The sequence below is a fragment of the Pleurodeles waltl genome, chromosome 1_2 (assembly GCF_031143425.1).
Source record: "Pleurodeles waltl isolate 20211129_DDA chromosome 1_2, aPleWal1.hap1.20221129, whole genome shotgun sequence".
NCBI classification, from domain to species: domain Eukaryota; kingdom Metazoa; phylum Chordata; class Amphibia; order Caudata; family Salamandridae; genus Pleurodeles; species Pleurodeles waltl.
The window spans coordinates 1,173,018,144-1,173,042,316 of NC_090437.1; the positions used below are offsets into that span (position 1 = coordinate 1,173,018,144).

The following is a 24,173-nucleotide window of genomic DNA, read 5'->3' on the forward strand; positions in this document are numbered from 1 at the left end:
GCCATCCTGGCATTGGTGAGACAATCCCATGATCCCACGGGTCTCTAGCACAGACCCGGGTACTGCCAAACTACCTTTCACGGGGTTTCACTGCAGCTGCTGCTGCTGCCAACCCCTCAGACAGGTTTCTGCCCTCCTGGGGTCCAGCCAGGCTTGGCCCAGGAAGGCAGAACAAAGGACTTCCTCAGAGAGAGGGTGTTACACCCTCTCCCTTTGGAATAAGGTGTCAGGGCTGGGGAGGAGTAGCCTCCCCCAGCCTCTGGAAATGCTTTGATGGGCACAGATGGTGCCCATCTCTGCATAAGCCAGTCTACACCGGTTCAGGGATCCCCCAGCCCTGCTCTGGTGCGAAACTGGACAAAGGAAAGGGGAGTGACCACTCCCCTGACCTGCACCTCCCCTGGGAGGTGCCCAGAGCTCCTCCAGTGTGCTCCAGACCTCTGCCATCTTGGAAACAGAGGTGCTGCTGGCACACTGGACTGCTCTGAGTGGCCAGGGCCAGCAGGTGACGTCAGAGACTCCTTCTGATAGGCTCCTTCAGGTGTTGCTAGCCTATCCTCTCTCCTAAGTAGCCAAACCTCCTTTTCTGGCTATTTAGGGTCTCTGCTTTGGGGAATTCTTTAGATAACGAATGCAAGAGCTCATCAGAGTTCCTCTGCATCTCTCTCTTCACCTTCTGCCAAGGAATCGACTGCTGACCACGCTGGAAGCCTGCAAAACTGCAACAAAGTAGCAAAGACGACTACTGCGACCTTGTAACGCTGATCCTGCCGCCTTCTCTACTGTTTTCCTGGTGGTGCATGCTGTGGGGGATAGTCTGCCTCCTCTCTGCACTAGAAGCTCCGAAGAAATCTCCCGTGGGTCGACGGAATCTTCCCCCTGCAACCGCAGGCACCAAAGAACTGCATCACCGGTCCTCTGGGTCTCCTCTCAGCACAACGAGCGAGGTCCCTTGAACTCAGCAACTCTGTCCAAGTGACTCCCACAGTCCAGTGACTCTTCAGTCCAAGTTTGGTGGAGGTAAGTCCTTGCCTCCCCACGCTAGACGGCATTGCTGGGAACCGCGTGTTTTGCAGCTACTTCGGCTCCTGTACACTCACCGAGGATTTCCTTTGTGCACAGCCAAGCCTGGGTCCCTGGCACTCTAACCTGCATTGCACGACCTCCTGAGTTGTCCTCCGGCTTCGTGGGACCCTCTTGTGCAACTTCGGGTGAGCTCCGGTTCACTCCACTTCGTAGTGCATGTTCCGGCACTTCTGCGGGTGCTGCTTGCGTCTAAGTGGGCTCCTTCTCTTGCTGGGCGCCCCCTCTGTCTCCTCACGCAATTGGCGACATCCTGGTCCCTCCTGGACCACAGCAGCATCCAAAAATCCTAACCGCGACCCTTGCAACTAGCAAGGCTTGTTTGCGGTCTTTCTGCACGACGTGGGACATCCATCCTCCGAAGGGGAAGTCTCTAGCCCTTGTCGTTCTTGCAGAATCCACAGCTTCTACCATCCGGTGGCAGCTTCTTTGCACCCACAGCTGGCATTTCCTGGGCATCTGTCCACTCCCGACTTGATCGTGACTTTTGGACTTGGTCCCCTTGTTCCACAGGTACTCTCATCAGGAAATCCATCGTTGTTGCATTGCTGGTGTTGTTGTTTGTGGCAGAATTCCCCTATCACGACTTCTGTGCTCTTTGGGGAACTTAGGTGCACTTTGCACCCACTTTTCAGGGTCTTGGGGAGGGCTATTTTTCTAACCTTCACTGGTTTCTTACAGTCCCAGCGACCCTCTACAAGGTCACATAGGTTTGGGGTCCATTCGTGGTTCGCATTCCACTTCTAGAGTATATGGTTTGTGTTGCCCCTATCCCTATGTGCCCCCATTGCATTCTATTGTGACTATACATTGTTTGCACTGTTTTCTATTGCTATTACTGCATATTTTGGTATTGTGTACATATATCTTGTGTATATTTGCCATCCTCATACTGAGGGTACTCACTGAGATACTTTTGGCATATTGTCATAAAAATAAAGTACCTTTATTTTTAGTATATCTGTGTATTGTGTTTTCTTATGATATTGTGCCTATGACACTAGTGGTACTGTAGGAGCTTCACTCGTCTCCTAGTTCAGCCTAAGCTGCTCTGCTAAGCTACCTTTTCTATCAGCCTAAGCTGCTAGACACCCCTCTACACTAATAAGGGATACCTGGACCTGGTGCAAGGTGTAAGTACCCCTTGGTACCCACTACAAGCCAGGCCAGCCTCCTACACTTATGATCTATATGCTTAACTGCTAGCCTGCTAATTGCAATTTTAAATGTCTTTGCCTATTAATTCTTCATATAAAAATTTCAAAACACAAACAGTGTCTGTCATTCTTCTAAAGATGCTTCAGCATTGATTATTGAACCTAAACCACTGTGACGGGTCTAATCGGGGAGCATCAAAGTCCGTATCAGGACTACACTGCTTCTGGTGCTAGCTGTTGGTGCATCCATATGGTATGATCATTAAGGACGAATTTGAGCACCAATAAGAAACAGAAATGTATTGATGTGGTGCTTGTTCTGTTTACAGATACCAGGAGATAGGAATACCAGAACCTTCCTCTGAGTCAACGCACAATTAGCGTTATTACAATTGGAATCTCTTTACTGATTTGATTTTCCAATTTTTTTGTGATTAATAATAACTTACACACTATACACATGCTGATTGGCTTGTTATCCAAGAATCTTCTTTAATAATGCCTTTAATAGACTCATCCTCTGTCCTAGTATCTTCACCTTTATCCAAGCCCTTAAGCTACTATTCTAGTGGTGTGGTCTCTGAAAGCTTGTCCTTTGGTTGGTCAGAAGATGCTGTCTAGTAGGTTTTGGATGCTGATGATTATGAGGATCTTATCCTCAAATGTTAGCCACTTGTTGGATGAGTGCTTGGCCTTACTCTTACAAAGGATAATCTTTTGAGGGGACTGCAAGCCAGTTAAAATTCTGGAGCTGGTCTTTGGTGACAGCTCAATTTTCTAGTCTTTTATATATTTTCTGGTTCTGTGTCCTGGAATTAGGTATTACAGAGAGTTGGCACCGTCATTGGAAAGCAAACTAAATCCTTAGTCCTTAGTCATGTTACACTATTTTAACTCAGTTCTTTGGTTTTAGGAAACGTGTGCATCCATGGAACAACCTATGCATTAGCGGAAGAACACATTGCTCAGATAGGCTGCAATCGCAAAATACTTTGAGAACTTTCACTTCTAGTGAAATTATATTAGAATGGACATGAACAAACAATCTAGTGAAATATAAATACAGAAAACTACTCTAAATGAGGCAAAACATGCAGGAAGTTCCTATTCCGCTTCTTGTGGGTCACTTGTGTGGTATCGGTATTCACCGAGTGTGCTATTACCACACAAATAAACAGACAACTAATGACTTCCTAATTCTGTTGCTCTGTAACTGTAAGACACGAAAATGTAGGTCTGACAAAGGAGAACTGAATACTGAGCTTCAAAATAGCACACCCAACTTCTCTACACACAGTGGTATCAGTTACTCCTCAGAGCAGCAAGCTGAAGAGGTGATACTCGTATCCAGTACTTAATGCGAGCGAGGCTGATTCATGCATATTTTATAAATGTTTAATTTAGCCATATGTTGTATAGTCTGTTCCAGCCAGTGACTCACTCTAGCACATGTTGCAGTTCTGCATAGTATGTGGGCACTGTTCCAAGTAACTATATACACTTTATAAATCATATCGTTGCTGTACCTCTCATGCCCCAACTTGAATCCTCGTCATTTTCAAACTGGCCAAAATTGGCGGTCTAGACAAGAGGGAAGAAAAGGATGATTGTAAAGCCGATACATCAGTTTAGACAATGTCAACAGGCAGAGGGACACTATTTAATTTGGTTAGTGTTCAGTAGTGACAAGGTTAGTGTGAGCTTAGCATTAAACCACTGCATTGTAGTTTTTCAAAACTGTCCATAAGAACATTCGTGATCCTATTAAAGACTCTATCGTGAGTATTATGTACTTGATTTTCCTTATTCACCAGCATGAATACAAAAAGGTATTTTCCAACAAACATACTGTACGAGAGAACCAAGACATCAATGTCACTCTGCCTCTGCAGACCACCATTCAGCCTCACCAAGCCATGTGCTGTAGTCTCCTCTGAAGGCAACAAGCCATCTTTTCTTCACTTTTAACAGAGTGAAGCTTTGGGCCCAAAACACCCAGACCAAAAGAATAGCAATGTATGACAACTCCACCTGACAACATCAGACAGTGGTTATGGAAACTGGAGCTGAAAGCAACCTCGAGCAGGAAAATCAAAACAGAATGAGTTATCATCAACAGCAAATGTGGCAATAGGGAATACAACTTCTGTGTCTTTAATAAAATTAGGAATGTTCTTCATGACAGTTAGAAAAATTAAAATTTGTGACAAAGCATGATTGGTGGAAGCATGTCCCTTATAGTCACCAGAAGCATGAATCACTGTTTTACAATAGAGTACCTCAATAACCTTACACACCAGCTGACCACAGAATGTCTCCCAAATTGGAATTCTGCCCCCAAAAAGCTTTCAAAGCCATGGGACCTCGAAATACGTGATCAGTGAACACAGAAACATCAACACCCCTGTGGCCCATTACCCTTCTCATCATGAGTGCAGAGCCAGAAAAGAAAAGAGCATGATGGCCATAAGGTGAGAAAAGGACTTTATATGTGTGATGTTTTCACCTATTTCTCTCACAGGCACAGCGAAATTGAAATCTTCACACTAAGGGGTATATTTACTAATATTACACGGAACGCAAAGCAGCAAAACAACATGGTTCACTGCACTGCATGAAAAGGAGAGGGAAGGCCTGCACCATATCTATCAAGAAATGGCACATTCCTGCTCTCTGCATGTGCTGGGGCACAATCTGCAGCCTGGCACTAACGCAGGCATCCTTGCACAAAAACAATCCTTAGAGGCACATTCCTCTTTCAGTGTGTGCTGCAGAAGACGCTGAAAGAGGAAAACACGTGTAGAAATAAACCTATTTTTCCTCGTTAGGCTTCGGTCAGGAAGGCGCAGCATTATGACACAACCCAAGGTTTACTGGTTTTAGTAAATCTGGCAATATGGGAAAAACCTTGGGTCAGTGCCAGGGAATGCACACGATCCACCCATGGAACGTTCTCCCTGCTCCAATGTAATGCAAGGCTGTGATAGGTTCTGCTTTGCCTTACTTTGGCTTTACTAAACCACATAGAGCCACGCAAGGTGGCTTTGCGAGGCTTAGTAAACTCCATTTAAGGACTTGTGTTGACTGGCGATGACTTGCGTCATGCAAGGGCAATACAAGCCCTTAGCAAATATGCCCCTAAGTGTGTCGTGGAAGGGCGATTCATACCTCCATGCCCCATGCGTGTATATCATTACTTACTGGTCTCCATCTACAGCCTGTGATGCCCTTCTGTGTTGTGGTGAATAGAATGATTTATAAGATTCTCACAGCCAAAGGCTATGGCCTTATCAATTCTACTTCTGTAAGGTATTGGGTGAAGTTGTAGTTCATTGTTACCTGGAGTCTTTATCCCACTTACCACGTGATGGTTTTATTTCTTTTAAATAGCCTGCATCATCACATTCCACAGAAAACTACTTAATAAAGTAAATTGTTTCTCCCTGCATTTCCAGCTGTCTGTCATCATTATTATCAACTAGACTTGTCCATATAAGTGAATGTATAGAATAACAATGCGAGGCTTCCCTCTTTTCATTTTTTTGTGCTAATGAAGTTCACTTTGATCATACGTAATGGATATAAGTTTGAGTTTCACTGTCTGCAGCGTTTGAGTTTAATATGGCGCTTGTAATAGTAACTAAAATGCAACAGCGCCATCTACTGGATTATTAGAGTTCTGCTGACGAACTGTCCTACGCATGAAAACTGCAAGGCACGTCTACCGGTTGGACAAACAGTTTCACCCTGGACACTGAGACACAATGCCCTATATAGGTAATTTATTTCCTTTAATCTGATGAATGGATTGAGGTTAAAATAATTATGCATACTTAATGTATCTGCATCACTTACTAAAAGCTAAAGATCGTCTATGCACACGCTATACGTTCAACTAGCCTAGTATCACACCAGCTACATTTCTTCATATGGTTCACTTTATCTGTTTAAAAGCCCCAAATTCTGGAGGACAGAGCTACCTGAAACCATTGTACATCATGCTTTCTGATAGTAGGTATATCTGGCTTGCCAGAGTTAATATTTGCAAATTGTGCATATATGTAAGCACAGAATGTTAGTAGAATCGGGCACAATCTTGCAAATTTATGAAACATCCCGAAGAAGGCACCTACCCTATTCAACCCATTTTTGCCATATCCAGGTAGAGAAGCAGATTTTGAGTATGGGAATCCTACAACAAAGATGAAAAACATTACTGACAAACAAGCGAAACATATTGCTGCAAGGCCTCCTTCCATAATTACAGCCTTAATCCAGAGTATGCGCAGTTCGAAACATTACTGTGTACATTTACGCGTTGTTAATTGGTTCATATATTTGTGATTTTAATATAGCAATCTCAAGCTATACACAAAAAATAGAAAAAGTTTGTATTGTTTAACGCAAGCTATCTCTGCCTCAATGGAGCATCTACACAAAATCACATTCGAAGAATAATTTAAAACATCAGCTAAATAATGATTATTTCGTTTACAAAGAATGCAGTAATCAAGGTCACAGGCCATACATTGTGTGCATTGAGGCAGCCCGCCAAATGCAATCACTTTGGTCCAAGATACCTAAACGACACAGCTTCATCCTCCTTCAGATTCCTTAAAATCTTGAACCTTGTCATCTATAGTGCCGAGGTGGACAGAAGATCCACTTTTTACTCTCACCGCTGGATCCTGATTCTAGGACTCTGACTGCTTTTTCAGGCTCTCTTCCTCCAGCTCACACTTTGTGAAGACAGTTCAGAGGGTGTTATTGATGCAGCTGTTGCAGTGGCCTCTCCTTCACGGTGACCGCCGCACCTTAGTCATATTACATCAGTGCTGCAGATGGGCCATGGAAGGCTTGGACATGGAGATCAGACACGAACAATGGCGGAAGGAGGGGACTAGGAGAACACAGCTTTAGGTCGAGCGAAGGAGATCTTAAGTAAGAAAGTGCGTGGTGAGGGAGATGACAATGGGTTGGCAAAGGAAGGGCAATACGAAATTCCTGGTCGCAATAGGAAAAAGTGCTGTTTGGGGGGGCGTTGCAAGAGAGTGTCATCAGGTCAGTGGTCATGGCCAGAATGGGAGCGGAGATCGGAAGTGATACAAAGGAGGCCAGGCCGGGCTGGGATCAGGGCAAGAAATAGGGAGTGGGTGGGTATGATGCTGCGAAGGAGGCTTGTTTGGCGGAGCGACTTGTTGAGGAATGGATGGAGAGAAACTGGTTGTGAAAGGGAAGTTTCTTGATCACTCAGGCCATGGCTTTGTGGCTCCTTTTCCAGACACTGCCTCTGTAAGTTCTTAATGCAGCAGGTCAGACAAACCAGGTGTGCCAGACACAGATCACCCCATAGTGAAAACAGCAGGAACAGCCTGATGTAAGAGGAAGTGTTGACTCCTGAAGTGCAGAGCATCATCCTACGAAGTGCTGGAGAGATGTGACGCATCATCTTGCAAACCGTGGCGTGCAAGGGAGGACCTACAAGAGCAAGTCGAGAGTGACACCATGGAAGTTCTAGCAAACCGTGGCATGCAAGGGAAGGCCTACACCAGCAAGTCAAGAGTGACACCATGGAAGATCTAGCAAACCGTGGCAAGCAAGGGAGGGCCTACAAGAGCAAGTCAAGAGTGACACCATGGAAGATATAGCAAACCGTGGCGTGCAAGGGAGGGCCTACACCAGCAAGTCACGAGTGACACCATGGGCGATAAGATGAGAAGAGTGTGTGCTTTAGAATCCGAGACACTATTATAACCTGTGTCTCACACCTCACCATTAGGGAATGAAGCTCACATGTTCTCACCATCGCACAAGCCCTTATAACCACTGGAGCGCTGGATGGTCTGCATGTTCCCACCATGAACTCTGCTTCCAAGGCTAGAGTTAAGAGCTTGTTCAATTTTTAATTCTCCTCAGGTAAAGGTCATTGGAAGTTGTCAGGCAGGGGCTCTTATCAGGTATGATTTGCCTAAAGCCTGTTAGCCACAAACTTCCTAGCACTCATCTTATTGTCGCTATCTCAGCTGGGTGCAAAAAGAGGGATGGGCAGTGAGCGAGCAAAGCCTAAATGTACAAATGTTACATGTGACCGAGTAACGTAAAATAATGTCTGATGCATGAGCCTTTTAAGGCACACGGACATCTGGTCGTCTTTCGGACTTTGATAGCATTTGCTTTGCACCATTTGATGCATTTGGACTGATTATGAAAATTTGCTTCCGTAGACTTCGTCCTGTGTTTGGAGTAAATCTGTGCCTTATTACAGGATTCATAAGAAAGGCCAGGAGAACACCTGCGAAGCTGAAACGGTTACAGGGAGCGGCCATTCCTGCTCATATGAATGCATTGCTGCGGTAATTCGCGTTTTTTCACAAAATGAGAATTTACACTCACGCAAAAGCCATTTGTTCATTTAAGACCAAAGTAGTTGCGCAAATGGCTTTGTGAGTTGGACCCATTTTGTTCAGTTTAGAGTAAAGACGTGTACCAAAGCCTGAATTAGCTGGACACATTGGGCCACTTGAAATACTATTTCGAACATTTAAAGTAAATAAAAAATGTGTTACTGCTACCTTTGGCTTTACCACTTACAATCATAATTAGCCTTTTACTTTCACATTAACAATTACCCTCAAAACATGCCTCTTATGTCCCATAACCATCCTAGGATGTTACCGTGTGCTACCAGTTTACCATAGGTGGCGAACAGTAATTGATTCCCTCTAATATTTACGCTCGCAGCACGAGATTATCAGACTAATGGTTCAAAAATCTAAGGGGCTCATGAGGAATGCTTGACTCTTTAGTGGGGGCAATCGCAGCCAGTGCTTACTTATATTGCCAGACGAGGTATTTACTGGGGACAGTATAACTGCCCCTGCTTCGAGTTCCCCATTTCAGAATGGGGGACAATTCAGTAAATGCATTAATTGCTATTGGAACTGGGCACATGCACAGCACACAATCTTCCATTAGTGTGGTGTTGCAGCTCCTTTCAGTAGGCCGGGCAGCACTTTTTGGGTATGACTCTTTCAGTGTCATAATTTTCTCCCACCCTGATCCGCAAAACTCCGAATGATACAATTTATACCAGGTTTTACTTGACAAAATTTGTTCAGAGAAAAATGTGCGGTTTTTGCATTACTTGTAATCCTGAATCGGACAACTCAGGTTTCCTGAATGAAGTCAATTTTCCTGAAATAGTTTTGATGATTTCTTTCTTCTTCATTTGTATAGCAGATGTGATGTTTTGCACTACGATAACAGATAAAGGTAGCTGTCTAGGGTTTCAAGCGACATCTTCATCTCTACTTGTTTTAACCTTTTCAGTGCCCTCCATGAGTGCATCCCTCTGGTCATTGTACAAAGTAAAGCTTACGTGAATAGTAGGGGTCCCCCTGAACTCGCTGTGAAGCTTCTCTGTGAGTCCCCGGGCTCTGAGTCAGCGACTGAGAATCCAGCTCCGTGGCATTGGCGAGGGCTTCCATCTCTCCTTTGAGGATGACCCAACTCGTCTTCACCTGAACCAAGGAAATGACAAGAGACGTTTCACAATGCATCTCTGAAAAGGGGTCTCCATCTTATTACAATTGGCCGCCTTTCAGAGGTTTATAAATGTAGAGTTGGAGCCTCAATTACAGTGTCTTTGCTAAAATTATGGTAGGTAGTTACATGTTGTGGCGCAAATTGTATTCTTAAGAGCAGAAGAATGCTATTGTTGCAGGAGCACCTCTAAAAGAAATCAAAATGTGACGGGGAAGGAGACACTGCAATTGAGGCGAAACACTATGTAGTTAATACTTTCCATGACACATTTTTTATATCACGTTACAATTTTAGACACTGGAAAAAAATCAGCTGTACAGGCTCCAAGTTCAGCCATGTGCCAGTAGGCCAGGATCAGCATAAGGATGACCCAGGAGGATGGAACAATTCATGAGTACCCAGCTAGCAGAGGTAAAGTCAAGAAATTCCTGATAGGAAGACGAATGTTGGTGGGGAGACGTGTGATAGACTAATGAAAGATCTCATGACGTGAATGCTGTGCGCACACATTTTATAACAGGGAATTCAAAAAACTGGAACAATGCTTCTCAACCTAAAGTAATTTGTCCACAAATACTGGTGAGGTCCTACACTGACAATCACCTCGGTTTTTGAAATTTATAATACACATTTAAGAACTGTAACACTCAATAGATCAAGGGACCAACTAGACTTTATTTAACAAGTTCCATCCTTTTTTATATTTTGCTCTGCTAGTCAGGTGAAGTCTGGAAATGTTGACCATTGAGAAAAATGATAAAGTCCAACTTTGCCCAAGGTAGGCATTGTCATCTCCCTGTTCGATACCCTGGAGGCAGTAGTCCCATGACGCATAAGACTGCCAGAAATTCTTCCCAGTTGTCACGCAAATAAAGGGTAAAGACAATGGCTGCCACCCCGGAAGTCATCATTCCCCTTGCACGCTGCTTAAAGGCCCACCCTAGGTATCTTCTAAGGGATGTATGTATGTGGAATTTGTGTAACCTAACCAAAAGGCAGTGGCGTGCTGTACAGGGTCAAAGGTAAGCATGCAGTAACCGCAGAGGTATCTGCTTTCTGGGAGCAGAAGTTACATGTGCGGTTTGCTTAACTGCATGTGCGAAAATCAACCACTCGTCATCTCTGACATTGCAGTGAAGGCTTCTGATGAATGGATTGTTGGTGTTCCCTCTCTGCCCTCTGCCTCACTAGCTTCTGACTTCATATGCCGTCAAGACAGTCATTACCAGAGGAGTGCCTGTGGGATGAATCAAGTAGCGTAGTAGAGAAACACACGGCATCTGGGATCCATGGGGCTGATTTAGAGTTTGGCGGAGAGGGTACTCCATTGCAAAGTCCTACCCAGGCAAGAGGTACAGGGTTGTGGCTTTTCTGATGGCCACACAAACCTTCATGTGATTCCCTTTCACCCAGATCCTGGTGCCATACCTTCAGGGAAAGGCAGATCTATTTGGAATGCCAGTTTGTGTGAGTGTTTAGCTTTCTTCCTAGTGAAGTATAATGCCTACTGTTCTCTGCGTAAGGTGTTCCTACTAGCGACACTCTTCTACTAGTGCCCTTTCAAACGTGCTTCATCCACAACAGTTACAGCCTAATATGTACATTTGTCCAGAATCAAGCTCCTTGCAAAAACAGAGCCTGTCAAAATCTGGCAAGCATGACGACTACCTCTGATTATGTAAGTATTTTAGCCAAACAATGGCTTGATTACTTAAAGTTTCTCTTGAAATAGTTTTTTCTTTCCGCCTCAGCCCATGCATGTTTGTGATTCGTTTTAGAAATGAATAAGAGCAAACAAGGCATACAGCATGAACACTGTTTTTTACTTCATATGCCATCTGACAAAGATACCTGGTGATGTTTGCCTAATATATGGTATAGTAATCACCCCCATACTTCATTTAGCTAACAAAGAGAATTAAATGAAGCGCATGGATTCAGTGTACTGCGTTTAACCTGAAGATACACGACTCACCTAAAGTGACCCTCTTGCCTTGAAGTGAGATGCAAACTTTGAAAGCATCTGGCTCTTGTTCAAAGAGCGATTGGATAATATCCCAGCCACTACACAGAAGGGCCAATCTAAGTTTAATATGAAACTACAGGGAGTGCAGAATTATTAGGCAAATGAGTATTTTGACCACATCATCCTCTTTATGCATGTTGTCTTACTCCAAGCTGTATAGGTTTGAAAGCCTACTACCAATTAAGCATATTAGGTGATGTGCATCTCTGTAATGAGAAGGGGTGTGGTCTAATGACATCAACACCCTATATCAGGTGTGCATAATTATTAGGCAACTTCCTTTCCTTTGGCAAAATGGGTCAAAAGAAGGACTTGACAGGCTCAGAAAAGTCAAAAATAGTGAGATATCTTGCAGAGGGATGCAGCACTCTTAAAATTGCAAAGCTTCTGAAGCGTGATCATCGAACAATCAAGCGTTTCATTCAAAATAGTCAACAGGGTCGCAAGAAGCGTGTGGAAAAACCAAGGCGCAAAATAACTGCCCATGAACTGAGAAAACTCAAGCGTGCAGCTGCCACGATGCCACTTGCCACCAGTTTGGCCATATTTCAGAGCTGCAACATCACTGGAGTGCCCAAAAGCACAAGGTGTGCAATACTCAGAGACATGGCCAAGGTAAGAAAGGCTGAAAGACGACCACCACTGAACAAGACACACAAGCTGAAACGTCAAGACTGGGCCAAGAAATATCTCAAGACTGATTTTTCAAAGGTTTTATGGACTGATGAAATGAGAGTGAGTCTTGATGGGCCAGATGGATGGGCCCGTGGCTGGATTGGTAAAGGGCAGAGAGCTCCAGTCCGACTCAGACGCCAGCAAGGTGGAGGTGGAGTACTGGTTTGGGCTGGTATCATCAAAGATGAGCTTGTGGGGCCTTTTCGGGTTGAGGATGGAGTCAAGCTCAACTCCCAGTCCTACTGCCAGTTCCTGGAAGACACCTTCTTCAAGCAGTGGTACAGGAAGAAGTCTGCATCCTTCAAGAATAACATGATTTTCATGCAGGGCAATGCTCCATCACACGCGTCCAAGTACTCCACAGCGTGGCTGGCAAGAAAGGGTATAAAAGAAGGAAATCTAATGACATGGCCTCCTTGTTCACCTGATCTGAACCCCATTGAGAACCTGTGGTCCATCATCAAATGTGAGATTTACAAGGAGGGAAAACAGTACACCTCTCTGAACAGTGTCTGGGAGGCTGTGGTTGCTGCTGCACGCAATGTTGATGGTGAACAGATCAAAACACTGACAGAATCCATGGATGGCAGGCTTTTGAGTGTCCTTGCAAAGAAAGGTGGCTATATTGGTCACTGATTTGTTTTTGTTTTGTTTTTGAATGTCAGAAATGTATATTTGTGAATGTTGAGATGTTATATTGGTTTCACTGGTAATAATAAATAATTGAAATGGGTATATATTTGTTTTTTGTTAAGTTGCCTAATAATTATGCACAGTAATAGTCACCTGCACACACAGATATCCCCCTAACATAGCTAAAACTAAAAACAAACTAAAAACTACTTCCAAAAATATTCAGCTTTGATATTAATGAGTTTTTTGGGTTCATTGAGAACATGGTTGTTGTTCAATAATAAAATTAATCCTCAAAAATACAACTTGCCTAATAATTCTGCACTCCCTGTATAATCACATGCATTTCCCTAGAATCACAATGGCTGATCCCAACTCAACATGTGAGACAGCTGAGAGCTTAGACAATTAGACAATATATCACTCATGGTTAGTAGAGTCATTCATCCTCTTGTGAAACATTTATTATGGGAAATGTTACTGAGAGTAAATACAGCTTCAGACTCTAGAAAGGGGCTTTGCATTTCCCATTCTGACCTTATCTACTTAGGAGACCTCTGGAATAGTTGCAAAATGTGTTACCGCTTATGATCCAGAAAATGCAAACTTGTTTGAACTTTTGAATGGGAGTTCAACAAAAGAAAAAATAGGATGAATAGACACACATTTTGTTATTTTACACGATTTGTGTTTTCAACTGATGATTAAAATACACTATTTAAACATTTGCGGTCAAATCATAGTATTTGTGATTCAGTTGTGTTAGACCTGACAGCCTTAGGGTGGTCACCCTCTACTTTTTGACACTGTTTTTGCTGGTTTTAAGACTCTGTGCACTTTACCACTGCTAATCAGTGCTAAAGTACATATGCTCTCTCCCTTAAAACATGGTGACATTGGCTTATACCCAATTGGCTTATTTAATTTACTTATAAGTCCCTAGTAAAAGTGCACTACATGTGCCCAGGGCCTGTAGATTAAGGACTACTAGCAGGCACTGATTGTGCCACCCACATAAGTAGCCCCCTAACCATGTCTCAGGCCTGCCATTGCAAGGCCTGCTTGTGCAGTTCACTGCCAATTCGACTTGGCATTTAAAAGTACTTGCCAAGCCTTTAAATCTCCTTTTTCTACATTTAAGTCACCCCTAAAGTAGGCCCTAGGTAACCCATAGGGCAGGGTGCTATGTAGAGAAAAGGCAGGACATGTATCTGTGTAGTTTATATGTCCTGGTAGTGTAAAGCTCCTAAATTCGTTTTACACTGCTGTGAGGCCTGCTCCTTTCATAGGCTAACATTAGGACTACCCTCATATACTGTTTGAGTGGTAGATTCTGATCTGAAAGGAGTAAAAAGGTCATATTTAGCATGGCCAGAATGGTAATACACAATCCTGCTGACTGGTGAAGTTGGATTTAATATTACTATTTTAGAAATGCCACTTTTAGAAAGTGAGCATTTCTCTGCACTTAAATCCTTTGGTGCCTTACAATCCACGTCTGGCTGGGTTAGTTGACAGCTTCCTTGTGCATTTCACTCAGACAACCCCAAACACAGGATACTCAGTCACACCTGCACACATGTGCATACAGAATGGGTCTTCCTGGGCTGGGAGGGAGAAGGGCCTGACGCTTACATGTCAAAGGACAGTGGCCTGCACTCACACAACGGACTGCCTAATCCCCTACTGGTACCCTGGCAGACAGGATGGAACTGAAAGGGGGCCTTGTGAACTTCTAAGCCACTCTTTGAAGCCCCCCCTCACTTCAAAGGCACATTTGGGTATTTAAACAGGGCCTCTGACCCTACCAACTCAGACACTTCTTGACAAGATACCTACTGGGAAAGAAACTCTGAACCAGAACCTGCAACCTGCCAAAAGAAGCTGCCTAGTTGCCCAAAGGACTCACCTGGACTGCTCTGCTGTAAAGGACTGCTGCCTTGCTGGCCCCTAGCTCTGCTGAGAAGTACTCTCCAAGGACGTGGATAGAGCTTGCCTCCTGTTTCTGAAGTCTTCGGGCCAAAAATTCGCTGCACAGCTTGCACTGCGACAAGAAAATCGCTGCATAGCCGAGCCGGAACAACACAGCCTGACTTCTTGAGTGAAGATCGACGCAGCGCCTGCGTTGCGACCGGAAATTCGTCACACAGCCCACTGGATCGACGCACAGCTGAGCCAGAATGATGCAGCACGACTCTCAGGTGGAGAATCAACGCAGCGCCTGCTGTGTGACAAAAAATCAGTTGCATGCGCTACTGGAACGACGCAAGCCTGTGACTTTGTCCCGCACGCCCAGAATTTCCACGCATCGTCCCTGGGTGCAAAAAAGATAACCGCACCACAGTGAGGAACCCAGACCTGTAATGTGGGAAAAGAAACGACACATCGTCTGTGGGCGCTGGAAAATCCGACACACACCCTCTCTTTTTCCACGCAACCTCCTCCTTTGCGATCCCTGTGCATGTAATTTTAGACGCACACCAGGTACTTTGTCAAACCAAGCATTAACTATTTATTTCTTATCGAAAGACTATTTTTCAACTCTTGAAATTCATATTTCAACTTTTACTTATTGCAAATCTTGATCGTTTTGACCCTATTTTAACCATATAGATATTCTATATTTTTCTAAACTTGTGTGGTGTATTTTTGTGGTGTTTATACTGTGTTATTGAATGATTTATTGCACAAATACTTCTAAGTTAAGCCTGACTGCTCAGTGCCAAGCTATCAGAGGGTGGGCACAGGATAATTGGGATTGTGTGTGACTTACGCTGACTAGAGTGAGAGTCCTTGCTTGGACAGGGAGTAACCTGACTGCCAACCAAAAACCTCTTTTCTAACAGGTTGTGATCCTATGTTAGCGGATCAGTGATACTCAAATCCTTTGAGCCCCAAAATTACCTTAATTTATAAGCCCTCATTATAATACCACACTTCAGAATATGTTACAGAGTTCTGGAAGTGTGGTATTGCCCCAGATTTCAGGGTTTAAGTAGCTTGTGGTAAAAACCTGTGGTGCTGAGAGTGATATTACTACACCAATTGTGGGACTTGGCCCTGTCTGGATGTGTTGCAGTGATGATGTAATATTTCAGGAACCATGAGACCTATATAGCCTTGGGGCTCAAGTAGTCTTATAGTGACAGAAAATAACTCCTCAGAGTAACCCTTCTGTGGTTTTCCAAAATGGCGGCTCTATAATGATGTGTTTTAGCCATCATATTGGTAATTTATTTTAATATTGTTTCAGGTTTTCAGTTAAGTCAAATTCGTAAACATGAGTGAAGCAGGTGGTAGCAGAGGTTCTGTACCTCCTAACAGGATTGCTAACTACAAAATCTGAGGACTCCTTCAACAAAGAAAAATGTGACATATGCCAAACTAATCTGAAAGAGAAGCAAACATCAACTGCAGCTGTATAAAAGCGAGCTCGAGATGCTGCAGAAATACGGCAAAACAAAGTTCACAAAAGAATGAAACTGATGGGTGAAGAGGATCAAATATTTTATCATTGTGACAAGTGCTACACGTTGTATACAACGGAAAAAAACCTGGATTTTATTTTAAAAAATAGCAGAAACCAGTGAATCAAAAAAAGAATCTGAGTCTTCTGAGAAAGCAATGAAAACCAAACCCAATGCCCATCCACTCAGAAGACCGATGGCTGTCCCTCATTCACCTCTAACAAGTGATCAGAAAGCAGAGGATCTTCAATGTGTTATCTGTGGTTTTGCCAGAACAAGGGTCAAAGAGAATGACGAAAGAACAAGGTACAGAGTATGTGGGTCACAAAGGCACACATGTTTTTATCTGATAAAGTTTTTAGCAGAGTAGCTTATCTAAAAAGCAGGGTGATCAGAGAAATAATAGTCAACATTGATGAAACTGTATTGATCCATAATAATGAAATTAAGATTTATCTAGTGGGAATGTACAATGACAGAATTCGGTTTTGTCAGTCTAACAAAAAGAATGAGCCACTTTTGGTGTTCTTAGCTGTTCTGACTCCTGAAGTTCTTACTGCCAAAATAAGATCACACTGTTGGAGGATGGGTCATTACTTGTGTGGCCTGTACAAATAATGGGTCCGCACTTGATCACCACTAGGAACCAAACACTGTAATTGCATTGTAATGCTTGACTCTCATATGGTAGCATTGCAGAGCAGTCCCACTGACTCCCTGCACCAGCCTTTCATCTGTGTGCCTTCCTTTCTTCTGGGAACGTGCTCTCCTTGCGCCAGAGCCCAGTCTTTCCCCAAACTGGTTCTCAAGTGGTGTAAGGTGACCGGATTCCATGGTCCTGGGGTGTGCCCCACTGGATCTAGAGTCATTCAGGGACAGAGTCCTTGCCCCAGTGGGCAGTCAAGGGGTTATTCTTTCCAGTTGTCTATGACACCTGTCTTCAGTCCCAGTTTTCTGCAGAGAAGCACAGCCAAGAGAGGGAGACTTCCCCTGTGCAAGACCTTTTAAGTGGAGGTGGAAGTGTCCAGCAGGGGTGCGCCTCTGGTCTATCCTGATATGCCACATCACTTCTCTGCCTCCATCCCAACCTTCATGTACAGTCTTCTGGGATAGTTCAAAATGGTGTCGTCCAGGAGTCAGTTACCACATGTGGCTTGAGAGACTCAGCCCCTCCTCCCTGACATTCCTGCCAGGGACTCTCCCAGCAATTCCTCCAAGGAGCCTCTCCTCCCAAAGGGGCCTGGGGCAGGCCTGGCTCCTGGCACAGAATGACAGGTGGCTGATTGATGCAAGGTCCTGCTTCTGCAGATGGACAGAACAGTAATTGGCTCTAATCCTGAGCTATGTCAGAGAAAGATGACATCACTGCATTACCCATAAACTGTACAAATATGCTTTTGTAGCCTTCTGCATTATTCTTTTAATGCAGGTTACAGTATACATTGGTGTGACTCTGGAGTCTCTGTACCCTAGAGAACTGGAGTTGCCCAGTAGGCAAGTCTTTCCCATTGACATATAATGGAGTGTCACTACAATCAAGACAGTAAGCACACTGCCTATTCCTCACGTGTACACCCATCTCATAAGGCCTTCTCCAGGTCACCACCCATGTCCTCTTCTGCACCTGGGCTACCTAAGCACAGTTCTTGGGCTGTGCACACCAGGAATCCTTCCTGCGCAGCCCTCACATGGGTGCACACATGTGACCATGTGTAACCAGCCCTGGGCCTCCTACCCTTGCTGCATCACAACAGCCTTTGCTTAACAAGGCGGCACCGGCGGTAAACATGCACAGTCCTTTTAACCATAAGCTGATTGTGGTTGAGTCCCAAACTATGAGGCTCCGTCACCGTAAAAGATCAAAAACCAAGGCCCGTATTTATACTTTTTTTGCGCCGCATTTGCGTCGTTTTTTGACGCAAAAACGGCGCAAACTTGCAAAATACCATTGTATTTTGTGGGTTTGCGCTGTTTTGCGCCAAAAAGCGGCGCAAATGCGGCGCTAAAAAAAGTATAAATACGGGCCTAAGTGTTCCAAAAGCACAAAAAAACAGGGAAACCAGACAATAAGAACCATGTTCTCACACGTGGGATACAGTAAAATCAGCAGGAACCATTTTAAGAAATGTCCTGAATTATTTAGATTTTGAACTTAATTACACATTTTGTAACACCCCAGAGTTCCTCAAATCATGGGAGTCAACAAGAATGCCTGATGTTGTCTTAAAATTTTTTACATCATTTTTTAATATCAGCAAAGCAAAACTGTTACAAACTAAAGTTTTTCATTTCGGAACAGAAACTGACAACATTGATAATGGCTTTGAAGATATAAGTGGAAGATAATCCCATGATCTGAAAGGCTTATGCTGTGCAAACATTCTGTCTGATCCAAATCATGTTTTATGAATTACATCACAGCAAAAAGAAAACTCCGCTATGTATGATGACTGTCCACACAATCTATGACAAGTACAAAAATAGAGAACGAATCACTTCAATAAATTAGATTGGTGTATCAACAAGTACAACATAGTACAGAGGAGGAACTTGTTAGCATCTCATGCTGTAAAATCTTGTGAATCTGACAGCACATTACTTCCAAGTCACTTTACCAGGAAAGGATTTACAATTGCTGCTCTTTATAACATTGATTTTGAAGACAGCTCATCTTTGTCTGGAACATCCAGCATACATGATAGTGCTATGGAGCCTTTTCAAGACTGTCCCAATGAAGTAACTGCTGGAAAACAAGCTATGCCAGCTGTAGGCATAAACAAACAAAGCTGCAAACTTATAACCCAACTGCCAACTGCCTTGCCAACATGTGCAAAATCACTACAATCCATCAACACGTCCCCCTCTACCAGAAAGTTTGAAAGTGGCTGAGGACATGGATCTTCTACCTGATGCTGCGGTCTGCAAAGATAATTTAACTGAATTTATCATATTGCTTAGTCGGTGTGGATTGAAGGATGAAGAAAAGCCAGTTCTTCCTTGGGCTGGAATTCATGCTCTTATCTCCCAGAAAAACGTCCCACTGAAAAGGCTGGGTTTTTTGCCAGTAATACCATCTACAGTCACAAATTATGCAACACTATACACAGCCCTAAAAAAAATCCTAAAACATGATGCTCAACTTGAAGGCCAGCCTATCCTGCCAATTTTCTGTGATGACGGTGTTTTCTGTATTGTAGCTGACATTTTTATGAGCAATTCAGTAGAATTTGATGATCTATATCCAATGATGGACATTTTCCACATGACAAAAGTTGTGTTGCGGTGTGCAGGAAGTTATCTCAGTGGATTCTGACATAGATGATGCACTTACTGAAGCTGAAATCTTTGAAAGCAAAATTGTCCAATCAGTATTGAGAGGAACTCCTTATGTTAGTTCGTTACAAGGTATGCTCATCATAGCTGAGGCTACAGAAACATTGTGTTGGAATGCTTTCTGGAGCAAGAAACAAATTATGTTTTGCATATCTTATCTCAGAAGTGAACAAGGCACAGGGTGCACTTCATTCAAACTACATAATGCAAAGGTAGGCAATGGTCAATCCACTAAGGTCAAAATCAGAAAACTTGAAAACCAAGTCAAAAGAGTTTGTCAAAGAATGTGAAGAAAAATCAGAACTTTGCAAGTACTGGGGAAATGTTTTACACAAGATAGCTCTAGTGAAAAACTTGGTACATGCTGATCTGGAAGGTGATTGGGAGCTGCACGTGAAGACTGATTACTCGGTTTCACAAATTCGACTGCATAAACTACCTGTGATATGGGTTCTGGTATTTGGAAAGAGCAAAGAAGCTAGAGTTTGAAAAACCATACCTCTACAGAAAATTCATCCAAAGACATTTACTAGTGAAAGACAGAGAGGGAAGGTTCAAGGCTATGGCTCCAGATATGAAACTGGAACAGACGATCGAGAGATCACAGAAAAGCTCCAAGGGAATTGTTGGTCAGACACGTAAAAGTGAATATGTTGCTCAATGGCAGCTAGTTTACCATGAAGTCCTTTCTATTTGCAATGTTTTCAGAGAGGTGACAAATTCAAAATTAACGGACCACCGTGAAACTGTGCCTCACCACGAACTTGTGGGAAAGAGTGGAGAACGCTTTAATAAACATGTTGACAGCCTTCTTATTTTCATGCAGCAGCAAGGAAACCCCTTTGACTGAGCTTGTGCAACTACACAACTTTGTGACTATACAATTTGTGAATAACAATATAAAGATATGTCTACTAGATGTCCTGGAACATGGATCGAAACTATACACAGAACTGAAGCAGTAGAGGTTTGTATTGAAAGAGAAAAAGCTGTTTGACATAATCACTACTTCCATGCTTTAATTGCCATAGTAACAGTTTCAGCCACTACAAAACAGGTTACAAAAAACAACTTTCGCAAGCACGTAGAGCGATGGATGTAGGAAAAGAAAGGAGTGAATATATCAAGGACATTTTGTTGCATGATCTTCTTCCAAAAAACACATTTTTTGATGGAGATGCTGCAACCAAACCAGTGAAGCACAAACTTGTACAAGAGCTCGAAAAAACCTTTCACCTGAACAACTTCAGTTAAAAAAGCTGTCCTCTTTGAAAACTGCTTTTGCTGTGGACTATATATTGCGAATGGTCAAGATTGAATCAGTGCAAAACGTTGGAGAGGACGTTCAGACTGCTCTACAGATATCAAAGTCTGTGTGCAGCGTGCAAGAACTGCACATTGTTTTTGACAGTTATCTTGAACTATCTGTCAAAGAAAGTGAGAGAATCAGACACATGTCTACAAGTAAAACAATTGACCTTGCCTGCATCAAACATTCAACACCTATAACTGTGCAACTTTATAAATTCTGGTCATCAACATCAAACAAGAAGTGCTTAATTTGTAAATAAAAACATGCCGGTGCCCAAAGCCCTACTCTTAAACACACGGCTGCTGCAATTAAATGTGCGAGCACGGAACACTGAGGCAGCATAATCCTGATGCCATCTCGGGTCTCTTCAATCCATTTAAAGCCACCCTGCCCCTTCAGCTCACTCTTGCTGCTTTCTCCCTTTGTGACGCTTTTTTGTTTTTCTCTTCCTCCGTCTTTCTCATATGTGTCTTTTTCTCCCTGCAGAGATATGTTCAAAAGGTATGGGCCATATTGTTCAAGAACTTAACAGCAAATTGGAGGAAGCTGACCTTCGTGTTGTGCAACACGCTGAGTGGGTTGTTCGAAATGGTTCCAAGTTGGATCCCTGCAATTATCCAGGAATTATTTATCAAGAACTCCCTCATAACCATGAGGTTGGGTCCATCTGGTAGCACCATCTTACCAGAGTTGGGTGAGGAAGCCTATGATGAGAGGCATGTCACATTACGTGGGTGAGGCTTCCTTATTCAGAAAAAATGAATCTGGTCTTTCAACCTAGTAAAATTTAATATGGAACAAAGTGGCTTCCCTCTTGATGCCCCAAACTTATTGTGGTTAGATTTATTTACATGGGTCCATGCTCCTATGCAATTAGGGAAAAGAAATGCGACATCCGCATGGCACAGAACACAGCATTCTGCTGGCAAATGTTTGAAGCAGCAACAAGCTGGTAAGTTGGAGATTGTTGTGTCCCTGTAGCCCACAAGGGAGGCCATCCAGCTAGTCCTTGGAGTCACTCTGGTGGTCCTGGGTTCAAGCAGCAGGCTTGAACTCAGGTGAAGGCGACAGGTCTGTAGTTTGCGTGCTTAGATGGGTCTGTGGATGGTTTCTTGAGCATAACATAATGTGAGAATAAAGGGGAGGTAAGACTTGGAAGAGTAAAGAGAAAAGACAGATTGAAGATACAAAAACAGTACAAAGTACCCCAGTTGGTTGGTGTTAGAAATGGGGGGTTTTGGTTGGCAGTCAGGTTACCCTCCGTCCAAGCAAGAACCCTCACTCTAGTCAGGGTAAGTCACACACAATCCAAATTATCCTGTGCCCACCCTCTGGTAGCTTGGCACGAGCAGTCAGGCTTAACTTAGAAGGCAATGTGTAAAGTATTTGTGCAATAAATCATACAACACCACCATATAACCCCACAAAAATACACCACACAGTGTTTAGAAAAATATAGAATATTTATCTGGATATTTGTAGATGAACACAATAAAAGATGCAATAAGAATTTGTAGAGTGATATAAAGTGTCTTAAGTTTTTAAAAAGCAAACAAAGTCTCTTTCAAGCACAAAGTACCTGGTTTGGTGTGGAAAATCTCCGCAGAGGGCTGCAGAGGAGGAGATGCGTGGAAAAATGGTGTGTGCGTCGGTTTCGCCCCTTCACACACGGACTTGCGTCGTTATTTTTCACGCGGGGAGACATGCGTCGTTCTGCGGGAAGAAAAATGGTGTGTGCGTCTGTTTCGCCCCTTCACACACGGACTTGCGTCGTTATTTTTCACTCGGGGTAAGACGTGTGTCGTTTTCCGGCACGCGGGCCAACTCCTTCTATGGTTCGCGGGATTACCAGATGTCCCAGGGTCTGTGTGTGGATTCCTCGGCTTGTTGTCCGGCTGCGCGTCGTTCCGGGCGGCTGTGCGTGGAATTTTCTTTCTCACGGCAGGCATTGCGTCGATTTCCTCTCTGGAAGCCGGGCGGCGTTGTCCATGCTAGGCCGTGCGTCGAAGTTCCGGTCGCCCCATAGGCGTCGTGTCAGGCAGCGTCAGCGTGCAGCGATTTTCTCACCGCGGAGCAGGCTGTGCGTCAAATTGTTCGGTGCACGAGGAGTACAAATGAAAAAGAGAAGTCTTTTTGGCCCTGAGACTTCAGGGAACAGGAGGCAAGCTCTATCCAAGCCCCTGGAGAGCACTTTGGCAGCCAGACAAGAGTTCAGCAAGGCAGCAGGCCAACAGCAAGGCAGCAGTCCTTTGTAGAAAGCAGACAGGTGAGTCCTTTGAGCAGCCAGGCAGTTCTTTTTGGCAGGATGCAGGTTCTGGTTCAGGTTTCTTCCCCAGCAAGTGTCTGAGGTGGTAGCGCAGAGGCCCTGTTTTATACCCAAATGTCCCTTTGAAGTGGGGGAGACTTCCAAGAGTGGTTTAGAAGTGCACCAGGTCCCCTTTCAGTTCAATCCTGTCTGCCAGGGTCCCAGTAGGGGGTGTGGCAGTCCTTTGTGTCAGAGCAGGCCCTCCACCCTCCCAGCCCAGGAAGACCCATTCAAAATGCAGATGTGTGCAAGTGAGGCTGAGTACCCTGTGTTTGGGGTGTGTCTGAGTGAATGCACAAGGAGCTGTCAACTAAACCTAGCCAGACGTGGATTGTAAGGCACAGAAAGATTTAAGTGCAGAGAAATGCTCACTTTCTAAAAGTGGCATTTTTAAAATAGAAATATTAAATCCAACTTCACCAGTCAGCAGGATCTTGTATTACCATTCTGGTCATACTAAATATGACCTTCCTACTCCCTTCAGATCAGCAGCTGCCACTTCAACAATGTATGAGGGCAGCCCCAATGTTAGCCAATGAAGGGAGCAGGCCTCACAGTAGTGTAAAAACGAACTTATGAGTTTTACACTACCAGGACATGTAAACTACACAGGTACATGTCCTGCCTTTTACCCACA

The 24,173-nt window shown here is 43.8% G+C and overlaps 1 protein-coding gene across 9 annotated transcripts in view; it reads right to left on the reverse strand.

Annotated features, from left to right (window-relative positions):
* Positions 1-24,173, reverse strand: part of ABLIM2 (actin binding LIM protein family member 2) — a 714,445-nt gene that overhangs the window by 114,044 nt on the left and 576,228 nt on the right. For 8 of the 9 annotated variants that reach the window (XM_069203322.1, XM_069203330.1, XM_069203343.1 and 5 more), the window contains 3 exons: positions 9,619-9,760; positions 6,374-6,432; positions 3,718-3,821 (listed from right to left, as the gene is read on the reverse strand). In XM_069203322.1, the coding sequence (XP_069059423.1) occupies positions 3,750-3,821; positions 6,374-6,432; positions 9,619-9,760 (273 nt within the window). In that variant the 3' untranslated portion in view covers positions 3,718-3,749. Of the gene's footprint in view, positions 1-3,717; positions 3,822-6,373; positions 6,433-9,618; positions 9,761-24,173 lie in introns of those variants that run through there. The other variant, XM_069203370.1, reaches the window with a different exon arrangement.